This window comes from Homarus americanus, unplaced genomic scaffold (assembly GCF_018991925.1).
Source record: "Homarus americanus isolate GMGI-L3 unplaced genomic scaffold, GMGI_Hamer_2.0 scaffold7626, whole genome shotgun sequence".
NCBI lineage: Eukaryota > Metazoa > Arthropoda > Malacostraca > Decapoda > Nephropidae > Homarus > Homarus americanus.
In genome coordinates this window covers 2,281,614-2,296,501 of record NW_024718273.1, presented here as the reverse complement: position 1 = coordinate 2,296,501, position 14,888 = coordinate 2,281,614, and the positions used below count along the sequence as shown (strand labels likewise).

At 39.6% G+C, this 14,888-nt stretch overlaps 1 protein-coding gene across 1 annotated transcript in view; it reads left to right on the top strand.

Annotated features, from left to right (window-relative positions):
* Positions 1–14,888, top strand: part of LOC121859369 — a 532,182-nt gene that overhangs the window by 434,964 nt on the left and 82,330 nt on the right. Inside the window, exons 73-77 of the mRNA XM_042356146.1 lie at positions 1,412–1,591; positions 3,801–3,879; positions 9,637–9,810; positions 12,972–13,099; positions 14,442–14,567. Coding sequence (XP_042212080.1) covers positions 1,412–1,591; positions 3,801–3,879; positions 9,637–9,810; positions 12,972–13,099; positions 14,442–14,567 — 687 coding nt within the window. The remainder of the gene's footprint in view (positions 1–1,411; positions 1,592–3,800; positions 3,880–9,636; positions 9,811–12,971; positions 13,100–14,441; positions 14,568–14,888) is intronic.

The following is a 14,888-nucleotide window of genomic DNA, read 5'->3' as shown; positions in this document are numbered from 1 at the left end:
TGTGTTTCAAAACCCTGAGTTTTGTACATCATTCCAATAAAAATTTCTTAAGATATTATGTGACTAAAAGTTAATTTTAATTGAATGTACAGTACAGCACATAATATAATGTCTTTTAAGCATTTACAGCATTGTACAGGTGCCAGACCATTTACCTGGCTTCCAGAAAACTGGATTTACCAGAAAACTGGTTGTTTTTTAACCTGGTTAGATTTGAAACTGGGAGGTTTGGCTGGCCACACTGTTTTCCTATTAGTAGAGCTATGGTGGCCTTAGTTTTAATCAGTCAGCGACTATGTGTATTTGCCACTCTCTACTATTTATGGTTATTTACCTCAATGTATTATCATTATTATCTATTAACACATCTAACAGGCTAACAGCAAGTTCACTTGCTAATGGAAAGTCCAAAAGAAATATTTTTCACTCTAACAACAATGTATCGTCATAGTGTTTGATTGTGTCATTATGGGTGATTCTCCTAATTCTCTTTCACCAGCATTTTTACGAGTGGTTTGTGACAGTCTACTTACTGCCTAACCTCTCGGTATTCGAGAATGATGTATGAATATTGTGAAGAGCATCTAATATCATGTAAAATAACCATAATAAGTAATATTAAACTTCCCATAACACATGTTGCCAGTCACCTATAGAAGTTGTAGAAAAATCATTTCAATACTGTACTCTAATGTAACTTGAAAATAATAACGAAAAATATAATATAAAACTATAAAATAAGAAAAATGGGGAGCATGGGGATTTATTCTTTGTGGGAGGTGAACATACTGTACGTATGGAGGCAGTGAGCAGTTTGTCAACAATGCATCTGGTTACCTTGCTAGTTTGGCCTATTTCAGTTTAAACATGTGCACCTCTATTGTAAATTTACTTTATCCTTTTCACCACTAATTGTCAAATTAAATTTGGTTAAATTTAAGCTAAGCTTAAAATAATTGTTTTCTCGTTGTTCCTACTTTGTGTTGACGGCCTTGTGATGTCACGGCAAGTGGCATGCAGTAGCCACACACGTCTTTGAATCAGTTAAGTGGCTAGCTCGCCCTCAATGTCACTCAGGGGATGTTTGAAGACAGAAAGAACTATTTTTTGTATATAGAATATGAGCTATTATATTTGATGATGAACTATGTATCATTTTCATATAGTCTATTACTGTATAGGACTTTTTTATTGTTGGGTATGTAAAATACAGAATAACTAAGGATTGGAACCTATTTTCATTTACTCTACATTAATTCTACCTAATAATGACATTTTCAAGAACGAAATGGATAATTTGAACATATCCACTTCCTTGACACATACACACACACACACACACACACACATGCTCATACAAAGTCTTGTGTTGGCAATATTCTAAACATTTGTGTTTATCTTCACTATTCAGTACGAGTGTATACCAATTGTGACAACCACAATGTGTCCACCTGTGGAGTGCCCATCAGACCTGCGCATCATGTACATCCAGGGTACTGAGTCATCCACTTGCCCACAGTATACTTGTGTCAAGGTCACCACACCTTTCCCAGTGACTACTCCTCAGCCAGTTGTCTCGAAGTGTCCTCCAGTAAGTGAACCAATGTTTGTTGACGTTTGCCTCATTATATTGACTTTTTCTTCTTTGCCACTTGTCAATTTACAAGCTGCTGGGAAGAATATTTTGAATTTAGATTTTTTTATACTGTATACAATAAATAAGTGTATACAGTTATTCAACAAATGAATTAGTCCATCATTCAGATGATAATGTATTTCAGTTATTTTTATACAGAAATAAACTGATAGCCTGTTCATGCCACATGTAGTTCTATAGTAAACAAGAGTGAACAGGACTTATCCAAGTCTAGTATAAGGTGTTACCATTACCCTATATCATCATTTACTCTACAATTTTTTTTTCTGTCCCATAATCAGTTTGTACAGAATTTTGAGAGATAATAAACAGTTCAGAGTTTTTTCAAGAAGTAAATGTGTAAATATAGCTGGAATATTACTACAGGTATATCATAAAAAAAAGCAACCCCCAAATCCCAAGGTTGTTGGATTTGGTACTTTGTACGAGAGATAGGACAGTATTTCACTTTGAGATCATATGGGAACTGTCATGCCAAATTGGAAAATCTTTTCAATACACTTGTACTGGATGTCAACAGTCTGGACTTTAGCTAATCCAGACTTCCTTTCCCCTCCTCACCCCAATTAGTCAAGATAAACCAGGAGTCACTAAGTGGAAAATGGTGATTAATTTAGATATTTGTGAAATAAGAACATTGAAATAATGTCATGTAATAAACTGAGGATACTACAGTATATACATAAATGATGTATGTGTTTACTGCGTCATGTATTGTATCTCACATAAAGGTCAATGTGACAGTGATTTAATTGTTTTCCATTTAGGCAATGTTTTCTTTTTCATAATTCTGCATTATTTCTGTACTTTACAATATTCATTTATTGTATTGATACAATAAACCATCGAAAGTCCAGATCCCGTAAATTTGGATTTTGGATAGTCTTGACCATTTGTGGCCAAGAAACATTGATCCAAATCCTTAAATATTTGTCATTTGAAATTCCTGCCGCACGCGGTCATTTGAAATTCCCACCAACGAGCAATCCCTTGGCTTCTTTCCTCCTCTCGAACCTGTGAGTGAGTACCGGTAGTTTATTTCCCCACTCTTACAATGGACTTGCCCATAATACTGAACTGTGATTGGTTAGCTATAAGTTTAACACACATTCAGTCACAGATTTTTTTTTTTAGATTTTCGGTAAAATAATTCAAACAATGGTGATGGTAATCCTCCCAGGAAGAGAGCAGAAGATGAGCGTGTATTGCATCTTCCATATGTCATACGCATACACATACCTGTATTTACACACTTTGTAAAAGTCTTGACGATCGGAAATTCTGGACCCCTTTCCCCTAAATTTTCTGGAGTTTAGAGGGTTTACTGTAAATAGGTGTACTGTATAATATATAAAGGTATTTAATTAAAAAGGAACTACTACAGTGTTTAATTTATTTTTAATTTATTGTGTATATAATACAGTATATAGTACATATAGGTTTCTTGTGTAAACAAAGGTTAATGACTTTGTCAATGGTATCAGCAAAATTTTAGATTCACATCCATTTCTAGAATGTATCCCCAAGTTTTCTACGGTGATTTCTGGTATACACAAATGCATGTAAGTATTTCCATAATAATATAGTTATTTTTTCCGAAAATCTTCCTTTGATGGTGTTAGAGAGCCAGCACTCAGTGGTGAAATTTGATTACATTCAAGAAATTGTGTCTCGAAACTAATATATTTATTTATTATCTTCATTGATGTAGCATGAGTATGAAACTTAATGATACAAACATTAACAACAGTTAACAGTGATTCTACATGTGAACAAGATCTCCCCTTTGGGTCGATGACATGTGATGTGTCATAACAAGGCGTGAAAGAAATTTAGTTATTGACAAATAGCCTGGTACAGTACTAGTCACCAAGAGGTTTATATGGTGGTTATTGTATGTCAGCTGTAAGTCATTACATAATACATTCTTTGATACTGTTCATAGCAATTATTTGTGGTGAAAGGAAAGAAAATGACAATACTGTACTGTCGTCGTATCAAGTTACATTACATTCAAAGAATCTTCACTTATTTAAACCATGGATATACAGGTATATATATACACTACAGTACTGTACTATATTCTATAGTGCTTCATTTTATAATTTTATTAATAAGAATTTTGTAATACCATTTCCCACAGATGGAGCTGCCAATCTGTGGAATAGATGAAGATTTCTACCAGACTAATCCCGAAGATGTCTGTCCACAGTTTGCTTGTAGTATGTATGCTTCTGAGATTTGTAAATTTCAGTCATTCGAATTTTGGTACATCATATATTATGATACATTTTTGTAGTTACTGTAGAGTAGGAGATACTGTTGCATGTACTGTACCTGTTTTCATTATTTCTTCTATTTTTTACTATAGTATTGTATTACCAAGGGGGGTTGAACAGGTCCAGGAATTTCTACTTCTATAACTGATATACGAATATACGCTTACAACGCTATTCATCTCATTATACATGATTCTGTCACAATGAGGTGTTGTTAAGACTAGTAATTAAGTCACACTTAGTTAATACACAATTACACATACTATGCCACAATCACGCTTGTGTAAACTACTACAGCACAGTGATCCACTAGTAAGTCAAACAACACAATTATTCATATGTAATGTATCACAGCACAGTGATTCATAATACAGGACATCACACAGCACAATCATATCTGTGCGCAGTACAGGCATCCCCTGGGTTGAGGAAGGGTTCTGTTCCCGAAAATCTTTCCGTAACATGAAACCACTTTTACATGACGCTGTTTGTTGCACTCTTCCTGTATCTGGCAGGCAGCAAAGATCATGTCAATGGTGCCACGTGATGGTCTAAAGCCACATTGAGATTGATTCTGAGAGAAACTTTTCAGCCTCAGGAAAAAGTCTGTTTAGGAGGACTCGGGCGATAATCTAACTAGCTACGGAGAGCAGTGAGATAACACACACACACACACTACTACTACTACTTTTTTTTTTTTTTTTTTTTTTGAAACGTGGCCTCCAGCCTCCCTCAATAGCCACACCTTCGCCACCATTTTATTACCTTAATATTAAATATCCTAATACATAAGTAGCTATCCTATCTGTTGAATTAGTTGAGCCACAGATCTATGCAGCATTCAGTGACTGTAGCCTCATAGTCAATATCTGCAGCAGTTGTCGGAATTGGGGCAGAAGCTCTCGTTCCCTGAGGCAGAGCAAAGCCGACCGAAGGAGATAGAAAGACAGTCGACATCTCATCCAGGCTGTAACATAACTTCTGGGCTGCTGCTTCTGTTCGGAGATCACCTCCGCGAGTCTGGCGTAGAAACATCTTGCGCTTGGTCCCATCCCACCAGAGGTTGTGAACACTAGAGGAGTGAAGCTTCCTGATCAACGTTTTGAATTCTCTCCCATATGCCCTTCTCTGTCGTTCTCGTTCCTCCTATGTGCACGAGAGCTAGGTTACGGTGACATGCGGCCATGGGATAAAAAACCTGATGTCGAAGAAAGCTCGTCCCGCGTCCAGAATCCTCGAGCACTGACGTCCACACGGGCTTCGTTAGATGTGTTTGAAGTCCTGTGTTGGAAGATCTCACCATCCAATGGAAGGAGGGTCGGTCTACCATGACATCCCGGCAGATTTCCTTCAACATATTTGCTGTGAGGTCCCTTACCTCGTCATGCCTCATGCATATGAAGCCCCTTTCTGCACACCATGGCGTGATCGCCATCATAGGAAGAGCCACACACGCATTGGGGGGCAAACCTTCTACTGGCCGACCATACCTTAGAGCAATGGCATTTGTAAATTCTTGTTTAGACTGAAACCATTTGCCCTTATCGGTAACGTAGTTAACCAGTTCGAGGGCCCACCTCCTGCGCTATAGCTACTACTACAATCTACTAGTTTGCTGTCACTCAGAATCGAGTATGACGATCTTCCAGCTATGATACAATGATATGAGTTATTAGGGATGTCACCTAGGTTGGTGAGTTTTGAGGTGACTGAAGAGGCTGATACGGGACCCGCAGGGTTGTAACACATTCGTTGCACATGTGGTGGGCTGCATCTAGTGCGGGAGGGGTGATGGCAGTGTCTCTCTGGCGTTGGTGCTTGTCTGCCTCGGTTTGCAGTCGGGCTAACTCGAAAGTATTGACACCTCGTGTGGTGCTCCTCCAAGCGTTACTGTGTGGAGTAATCGACTGCCAGGTAAGGGGGTCGATTTGGCACTTTCAGGTTTGTCTTAAGACCATCCTTATACCTTTTCAATTGCCCGCCGGCGTTAAGTTTACTAATCGTTAGGTGACTGCAAAGTAGCTGCTTTGGCAGTTTGCAGTCGTCCATGCGGGTAACATGGCCAGCCCAACGTAGTTGTTCATGGATAATGTTAGCCTCAATGCTCCTACAGTTGGTGTCAGCAAGAATACTGGCATTTGTTCTCGGAGGATGGCACGTAGAATACATTGGTGAAAGTTTTCAAGTACTTTGAGGTACTTTCTGTATGTGACCCATGTCTCACTGCCATATAGCAGTGTGGGGAGGACTACTGCTCAATATACATGCAGCTTTGTAGATAATTTCAGCTCCCTACAGCTGAAGACACGGTTTCGGAGGCCGCCAAAGGCCTGAGATGCACATCTGATCCGGTGCTAAATCTCCTCATCGATATCTGCGGTGGTGGACAAGTGGGAGCCGAGATACCGAAAGTGGGCAACATTAGAGAGGGTAGTATCGTTAAGCTGGATTGATGGTGGAAGTGTGTCTGAACCAGGGGCAGGCTGAAAGAGAACCTGAGTCTTACGTACATTCACCTCAAGGCCGAAGTGTGCATACACATCTACGTAGGTGTTTAGGATCTCCTGTAAGTCGTGTTCAGTGTGAGCAACAAGAGTGAGGTCGTCGGTCGTCTGCATACTGAAGTTCAGTCATGGAAACTGCCGACACCTTTGTTCTTGCCTGGAGTCGTCTTATATTGAAAAGACCCCCCCTTCACCCGGTACTCGATGTCCACCCCGCTGGCTAAATTGGCACTGGCATGAGTGAGGAAGGCAGCCAAGAAAATGGAAAAGAGAGTTGGTGCCCATACACACCCTTGTTTAACCCCTGTTTGGATGGGGAAGAACTCAGACTGGGTGCCGTTGTGCAACGACACTGCCGTTCATGCCATCGTGGAGTTGCCTCACAATGGTGATGAATTTTGGTGGACAGCCAAAACAGCTGAGGGTCTACCAGAGGGCTTCCCTATTGACTGAGTCGAAGGCCTTGGTTAGGTCGATGAAAGCCATGAACAGGTCAAGTCACTGTTCTCTGCACTTTACCTGTATCTGGCTGGCAGCAAAGATCATGTCAGTAGTGCCACGTGATGGTCTAAAGCCACATTGAGATTCTGGGAGGAAGTTTTCCTCCTCAGGAAGAAGTCTGTTTAGGAGAACTCGGGCGATAATCTTGCCAGCTACGGAGAGCAGCGAGATCCCACGATAGTTGCCACAGTCTGACCGGTCTCCCTTGTTCTTATAAATATTGTCAATGGAAGCATCTTTATGAGCATGGGGATTTCCTTCTTTTCCCATATATTCTCCAGGAGAGAGTGAAGATTGCTGGTAAGTAGAGGCCCTCCTGCTTTATCCACCTCGGCTGGGATTCCATCAGGCCCTGAGGCTTTTTTATTTTTCATGTGTTTGATGGCAGTAACTACCTCATCCAGGGATGGAGGATAGCTGAGGTGGGTCAGCTCTGGATGCTGAGGGACCTGCTGGGTAGTCAGGACATCCACATCGGTGTTTCGGTTGAGCAATGAATGGTAGTGCTCTTTCCAGCATTGAAGGAGGCCTTCAACATCTTTAATTATGAAGTTACCGTCAGGTGAGCGGAGGGGGGCTGTGCCACGAGTGGTTGGCACACACACACACACACACACACACACACACACACACACACACACACACACAGACTTTTACAGAAGAGTGAGCTCAGCAGCTTCTTCAGCAGACAGGAAAGGTCACCTATGTGACATACTTCATGAGGGTATTTGATGCATGGTCTTGTGATGTGTGGCAGTGTTGCTTAAAACACTTCATAAAAATCAAGCTACTGGTATCATTTCATCTCAGATAAAATCATGATCGGCGTCAGTTGCCACCTATTTTTTCTCACATATACTGTATATCTATTATTGGTGCGCAACAAGTTCAAATATGTACTCAACATAATTTTACTAATTGTTTAAAACTCTTAAGTATCCGTGTTAAAGACAATACATACTCTACATAAAAAGTTTATGTAAATGAGTGTAGGTAGCAAGGTGCGGCACACTGATACCAACCCACACACAGACATTCAATCGCATGTATGAACATACAAGCCGTCCAGACATGCTGCATCTTCTGGTCATTTTCTGTATAGAGGTTATACATTCATCATGAAACCTCACTGAAAAGCAGAAGCCTATTGATTATCGGGGGTGGGGAATAAATCTAACAGTCAAGGTCTCCAATGTTAAAATAGAATTTCAGTGGTGAAACAATACAGTACAGGTTGACAATCCATTATCCGAAAATCTTGGGACCAGATGTGTTTCGGATTTCAGAATGGTTAGGTTAGTTATTTTGTTTTGGGGAGGGGGGAGATAGCCCACCGGGCACAAGTTACCGACCCATATTGGGGCCTGGGGAGGGGTAAAAAATGTAATAATGATATTATAATAATAATAATAATAATAATAATAATAATAATAATAACACACACACACACACACACACACACACATACACACACACACACACACACACATACACACACACACACACACACATAATAATTCATCGGTCTAGGTCGTGTTTCACTTTTGATCTTTTTATTTTGTATTTCTTTATTATTATTATTATTATTATTATTATTATTATTATTATTATTATTATTATTATTATTATTATTATTATTATTATTATTATTATTATTATTATTATTATTATTATTATTATTATTATTATTATTATTATTATCATTACATTTTGCCCCGGACCCTGATATGTGTCAGTGACCTGTGCCCGGGCGGGCTAATCCCTGTAAAAAAAGGGGGGAGGTTATGCGATGCTCTACGAAAATCTTTCGGTTTTCAGAGGTTTTCGGTTTTCGAAATTTCGGGTAAGAGGTTGTCAACCTGCATTGTCATTTCCATGAGCAGGTCCTTAAGGTTGTTCTTGTTCAAGTTGGAGTTGTGTTCCTGGAAAAGGTCGACATAAAAGATCCATCATAGATGAATATGGGTTTCCTTAGTAAAAGGGATTAAGCTCTTGGCCAAAGCCAAGTGTCCCCTTTTGATGATGTAAATTTTATTGCATGTATTCTATATCTCTTCCATTTTTCTAAATTCTGGATTCCTCACTCTTGTCATCATCTTTACTGAAAATATAATGAACTTCTTAGCAGTACTGTGCTGCTAATTTTTGTTAGAATTGCTCTTAGCACATGCAGTATTCTTGATTCATTCATCCGGTATGCCCTACCAAGCCCTGCAACTAATTCACTATTTTCAAGATTTCTCAGTATCTCCAACTTAGTTTATGCTGTAGAGTCAACATCTTAGACTTCTTTAGGTGTTTTCGTTAAAGGCGTGAAGAATGCTCTCAGGTACTGTACAGTATATTCGTACGTTACCGCTGTACTAAGTATATTGAAATCAAGTCAGTGAGTAGATATTTATATACAACAAGCTCCAGGTTCATTCTAACGAGTAAGATGTTTTCCCTTGTTACAATTAGTGTGGGAAATCTGAAAAGTGTAGTGCACATTCATGTACAGTGCATGTGAACCTTATCCAGCATAACCAAAATTTGGGAGTTAAAAAGTAAACCATGTAAGTGAGAATCCTGTTCTTAGGAAATCAGCTTAGATATGTGCAACTTGTATTTTTGTAATGTGAATAGTTATAGATTATCAGTAAGTCACTCCATCCTGTTATATCCATATCTTAGTTACTTTTTTTTTATTTGATAGAACCATTTGGAAGTCCACCACCAGACGTTACCACAGCTCTCCCAAGAGTCATTACTCCAGAATGTAAGATGGAAGGTCGCACCTTCACCTCCTTTGATGATTCTAACTATGAGCTGGAGCCATGTAACCACATCCTGGCAGAAGACAAGATCAAGAAAGACTGGATTGTTTCTGGTAAGGAGATTCTATATAGAAAATTAAATCCAAATTCTAAAACGGTGCATTTTATAATTAATTCTTTAGTAAATACGTAATTGGGCGGAGAATGAATAAGTAGATGAGGGGATGAAATGTAGCGAAAGAGATTTCATTACTGATTTGTATGAAAATAATCCGCCATAATCAAATTCTTAAGATGCAGAAATTTTTTGAGAAAGGCACAATAAAAACATCCTGTAGTGTAGTGTACTGTAACACCATCAACAAAAGATAAAGAAGAATGAAAACTTGACTTGTGAAAACCACTAACTAAAGTTACTGTATCAGTGACACACCACTAACTGATGCTACTGTATCAGTGACACACCACTAACTAAAGTTACTGTATCAGTGACACACCACTAACTGATGCTACGCTCAGTGACACACATCACCACGTAAAGCACGGTGACCGCAGACACATCATCAACTGGTACATTGTATCAGTGACACACCACTAACTGATACTGTATCAGTGACACACCACTGTCTGGTGCTACTGTATCAGTGACACACCGCTAACCTCGATGCTACCGTATCAGTACACTCACTAACTTTGGAAGCACAGGTATCAGTGACACACCACTGATACCGTATCAGTGACACACCGCTGATGCTACCGTATCAGTGACACACTACTAACTGATGCTACCGTATCGTGACACACCACTAACTGATGCTTCTGTATCAGTGACACACCACTAACTGCGGCTACTGTATCAGTGATTGACACCACTGGCGGGTGCTACCGTATCAGCACACCACCAACTGATGCCACGTCAGTGACACACCACCAACTGAGTTAATGCATCAAAGTGACACACCGCCAACTGATGCTACTGCATCAGTGTAATAATAACCACTAACCGATGCTACTGTATCAGCACACACCAACTGGTGCTACTGCATCAGTGACACACCACTCAACGGGGCTACTGCATCGCGACACACCACTAACTGGTGCTACTGCATCGCGACACACCACTAACTGATGCTACTGCACACCACTAACTGATGCTACTGCATCAGTGACACACTAATAACTGGTGCTACTGTATCAGCGACACACCACTCAACTGATGCTAATAACAGTGACACACCACTAACTGATGCTACTGTATCAGTGACACACCACTAACTGGAAGTACTGTATCAGTGACACACCGCTAACTGATGCTACTGTATCAGTGACACACCACTAACTAAAAGCATTGCATCAGTGACACCACTAACTGGTGCTACCTGTATCAGTGACACCATAACTGATGCTACTGTATCAGTGACACACCACTAACTGATGCTACTGTATCAGTGACACACCACTAACTGATGCTACTGTATCAGTGACACACCACTAACTGGTGCTACTATATCAGTGTGACACCACTAACTGATGCTACTGTATCAGTGACACACCACTAACTGATGCTACTGTATCAGTGACACACCACTAACTGATGCTACTGTATCAGTGACACACCACTAACTGATGCTACTGTATCAGTGACACACCACTAACTGGTGCTACTGTATCAGTGACACACCACTAACTGATGCTACTGTAAGTGTGACACCACTAACTGGTACTGCATCGTGTGACACCACTAACTGATGCTACTGTATCAGTGACACACCCGTGCTGCTGTGCAGTGACACACCACTAACGTGCTACTATCAGGTGACACACCACTAACTGGTGCTACTGTATCAGTGACACACACTAACTGGTGCTACTGTATCAGGTGACACACCACTACTGATGCTACTGTATCAGTGACCCCACTAACTGGTGCCACTACAATAGACCACTAACTGGTGCTACACTATAACATACCACTAACTAGTGACACTATAATATACCCTAACAGTGCTACCCTACAGAACTACTGGTGCACTACAATGATCACTAATTGGTGCTACAGTACATGACACCACTAACTGGTGATACACTTCAAGACACCACTAACTGGTGCTACAGTACATGACACCACTAACTGGTGATACATTTCACGACACCACTAACTTGTGCTGCACTACAATAGACCACTGACTGGTGCTACACTACAATATACCACTAACTGGTGCTATACTTCAAGACACCACTAACTGGTGCTACACTACAGTAGACCAGTAACTGGTGCTACACTACAATAGACCACTAACTGGTGCTACACTACAATAGACCACTAACTGGTGCTACACTATAACATACCACTAACTAGTGCTACACTATAATATACCACTAACCGGTGCTACCCTACAAGACACCACTAACTGGTGCACTACAATTGATCACTTACTGGTGCTACACTACAATAGACCACTTACTGGTGCTACACTACAAGACACCACTTACTGGTGCTACAGTACATGCCACCACTAACTGGTGATACACTACAATAGACCACTTACTGGTGCTACACTACAATAGACCACTTACTGGTGCTACACTACAAGACACCACTAACTGGTGCTACAGTACATGCCACCACTAACTGGTGATACACTACAATAGACCACTTACTGGTGCTACACTACAATAGACCACTAAATGGTGCTACACTACAAGACACCACTTACTGGTGATACACTACAATAGACCACTTACTGGTGCTACACTACAATTGATCACTTACTGGTGCTACACTACAAGACACCACTAACTGGTGCTACAGTACATGCCACCACTAACTGGTGATACACTACAATAGACCACTAACTGGTGCTACACTACAATAGACCACTAAATGGTGCTACACTACAATAGACCACTAACTGGTGCTACACTACAAGCCACCACTAACTGGTGCTACACTACAAGCCACCACTAACTGGTGCTACACTACAAGACACCACTAACTGGTGCTACACTTCTAGGCACATAGGAAGGGTGTTATCCTGTGTGACTTCCAAACATTGGTCGTTGTCTCTTGGTATAGTACTCTGGTTTCCTTTTGTTCTACCACTGGCCAATAAAGCTTATAACAAAGTCACAAACAAGAGACCAACTGTCTGAATGGCTAGTAAGATGAAATGAGGTGTAATGATCAATTAAATTTTAGAGTTATGAATAAATTGTTTATGTTTACATATAGATTTAAATTCAAAGCATATCCGTTACTTTTGTGTTCTGACAGTGCACAGGAACTGTTCTGAGAGTCATAAATGTGATCGCTACCTCAACATTACACAAGAGAGTAAGCAACTCATTCTCCGGCCAGACCTACTTATTCTTTGGGATGAGAACACCTACACTGTCACTCAGGTAAGTTATTCTGCTGTACACAGTGAGATATGTTTCAACATGTAATTTTTTTGTGCGTGTCAGATAAACTCACTTTTTTATTTAAGCACCACACCACCATGTCCCTACATTGTGAGTACCATCCCAGTCTTCATAATGTAACTGACTGTAAATTGATATATTTTTAAGGTAATTGTCTGTAATGCACTTATAAGTATTACCAGAGATGAGGATTCAAGTTCTTATTTTTATGGACTTGAGAGTTGACTTGGACATTGAGTGTAATCTTACTTGAATTGACTCGAAAGTTACCCCTCTTGACTTGCAAATTGACTTGAGACTCGTAATATCCTCAGCTGAGCTGAAATAACTGAGTTTCCCACCTCATGTCAACACCTATGTAATTGTTAACTGTTACAGGTAGAATGATACAGTACAATTAAAAGTGAATAATATAGAGACCAATGGAAAGGGAGCTGCATCCAAATTAAAAATTATTCTATAAAAGTGCTAATAAATTCAATAGAGTTTATACAAAGTAATATATATATATATATATATATATATATATATATATATATATATATATATATATATATATATATATATATATATATATATATATATATATATATATATATATATATATATATATATATCACTCCACCTGTCTCATTTACACAATGTGTCAGTCACACCAACCATGTCTCAATCACTCCACGTATGTCTCAGTTACACCACCCATGTCTCGGTCAAACCACCCATGTCTCATTCACACCACCCATGTCTCGGTCAAACCACCCATGTCTCATTCACACCACCCATGTCTCATTCACACCACCCATGTCTCAGTCACACCACCCATGTCTCAGCCCTGGCCAACCAAGGTTTTGCTGACCTTGGGAAAATTCTAAAACATAACCCTGACAACATGTGTGGGACTACTGGACATTGCTATACTGGTTTTGAGCTACTGTCTGTATTGGAGATATTACAGTACTAGCGTGTCTATTGAACCAATATCAACCAATTGTGTTAACTGTTAACCCCTGAGGTAACCCCTAGGCTAAACAATATACTGTACACAAATTTCTTGGGTTGGGGAGATACACCTTTACACAACCCAGAAACATTTTTGTACATTGTTTGGGGGTTAACTTAAAGGTTCACAGTTGGTAAAACATAAGGAATTTAAAACAAATATTAACATGTGCAGTACAACCATTGGTTAAAAAACAGTATTTTCTCTTTTTTATATGTCCCAAATGACACCTTAAACAGTATGTGGTGCACAACACTACACGCGGAGGATGATCGTGTGTAGCTTCATTTATTACTACTAATCTTTGGTGTAATTTTACAGGCTCAGCGCATTGGCACCTCCACCAACACCTTTAGTATCTCTCGAGTGGGTGATTCCATCTACTTTAAGTCAAAGAAACACAACTTTGGTGTTGAGTGGAATGTTGAGATGAATGTCAATATCATTGTAAGTTAAACTTGTAAATTTTATGTATTCCGTAAATATTTATATTGAACATATTTATATTAATTTGATGGATTCTGATATTAGTATGACCTACATACCCTTTTAACAACTTGCCACACAGTCAAAATTAACATAACATCCCTTGAGAAATACACCATAAAGCCTTGTAAAGCCTGGGCCTAGGTCTGCTTCATCTGCATGTTAAAAGGAATATTTTTAAATTGATGATTATTTTATAATCTGCCCAATGCTTGTCCCGTTTCTCATCAAGAACAGCAAGTCACTGATTTATACCAGTTTTATTTGTGGCTTTACAGTTAG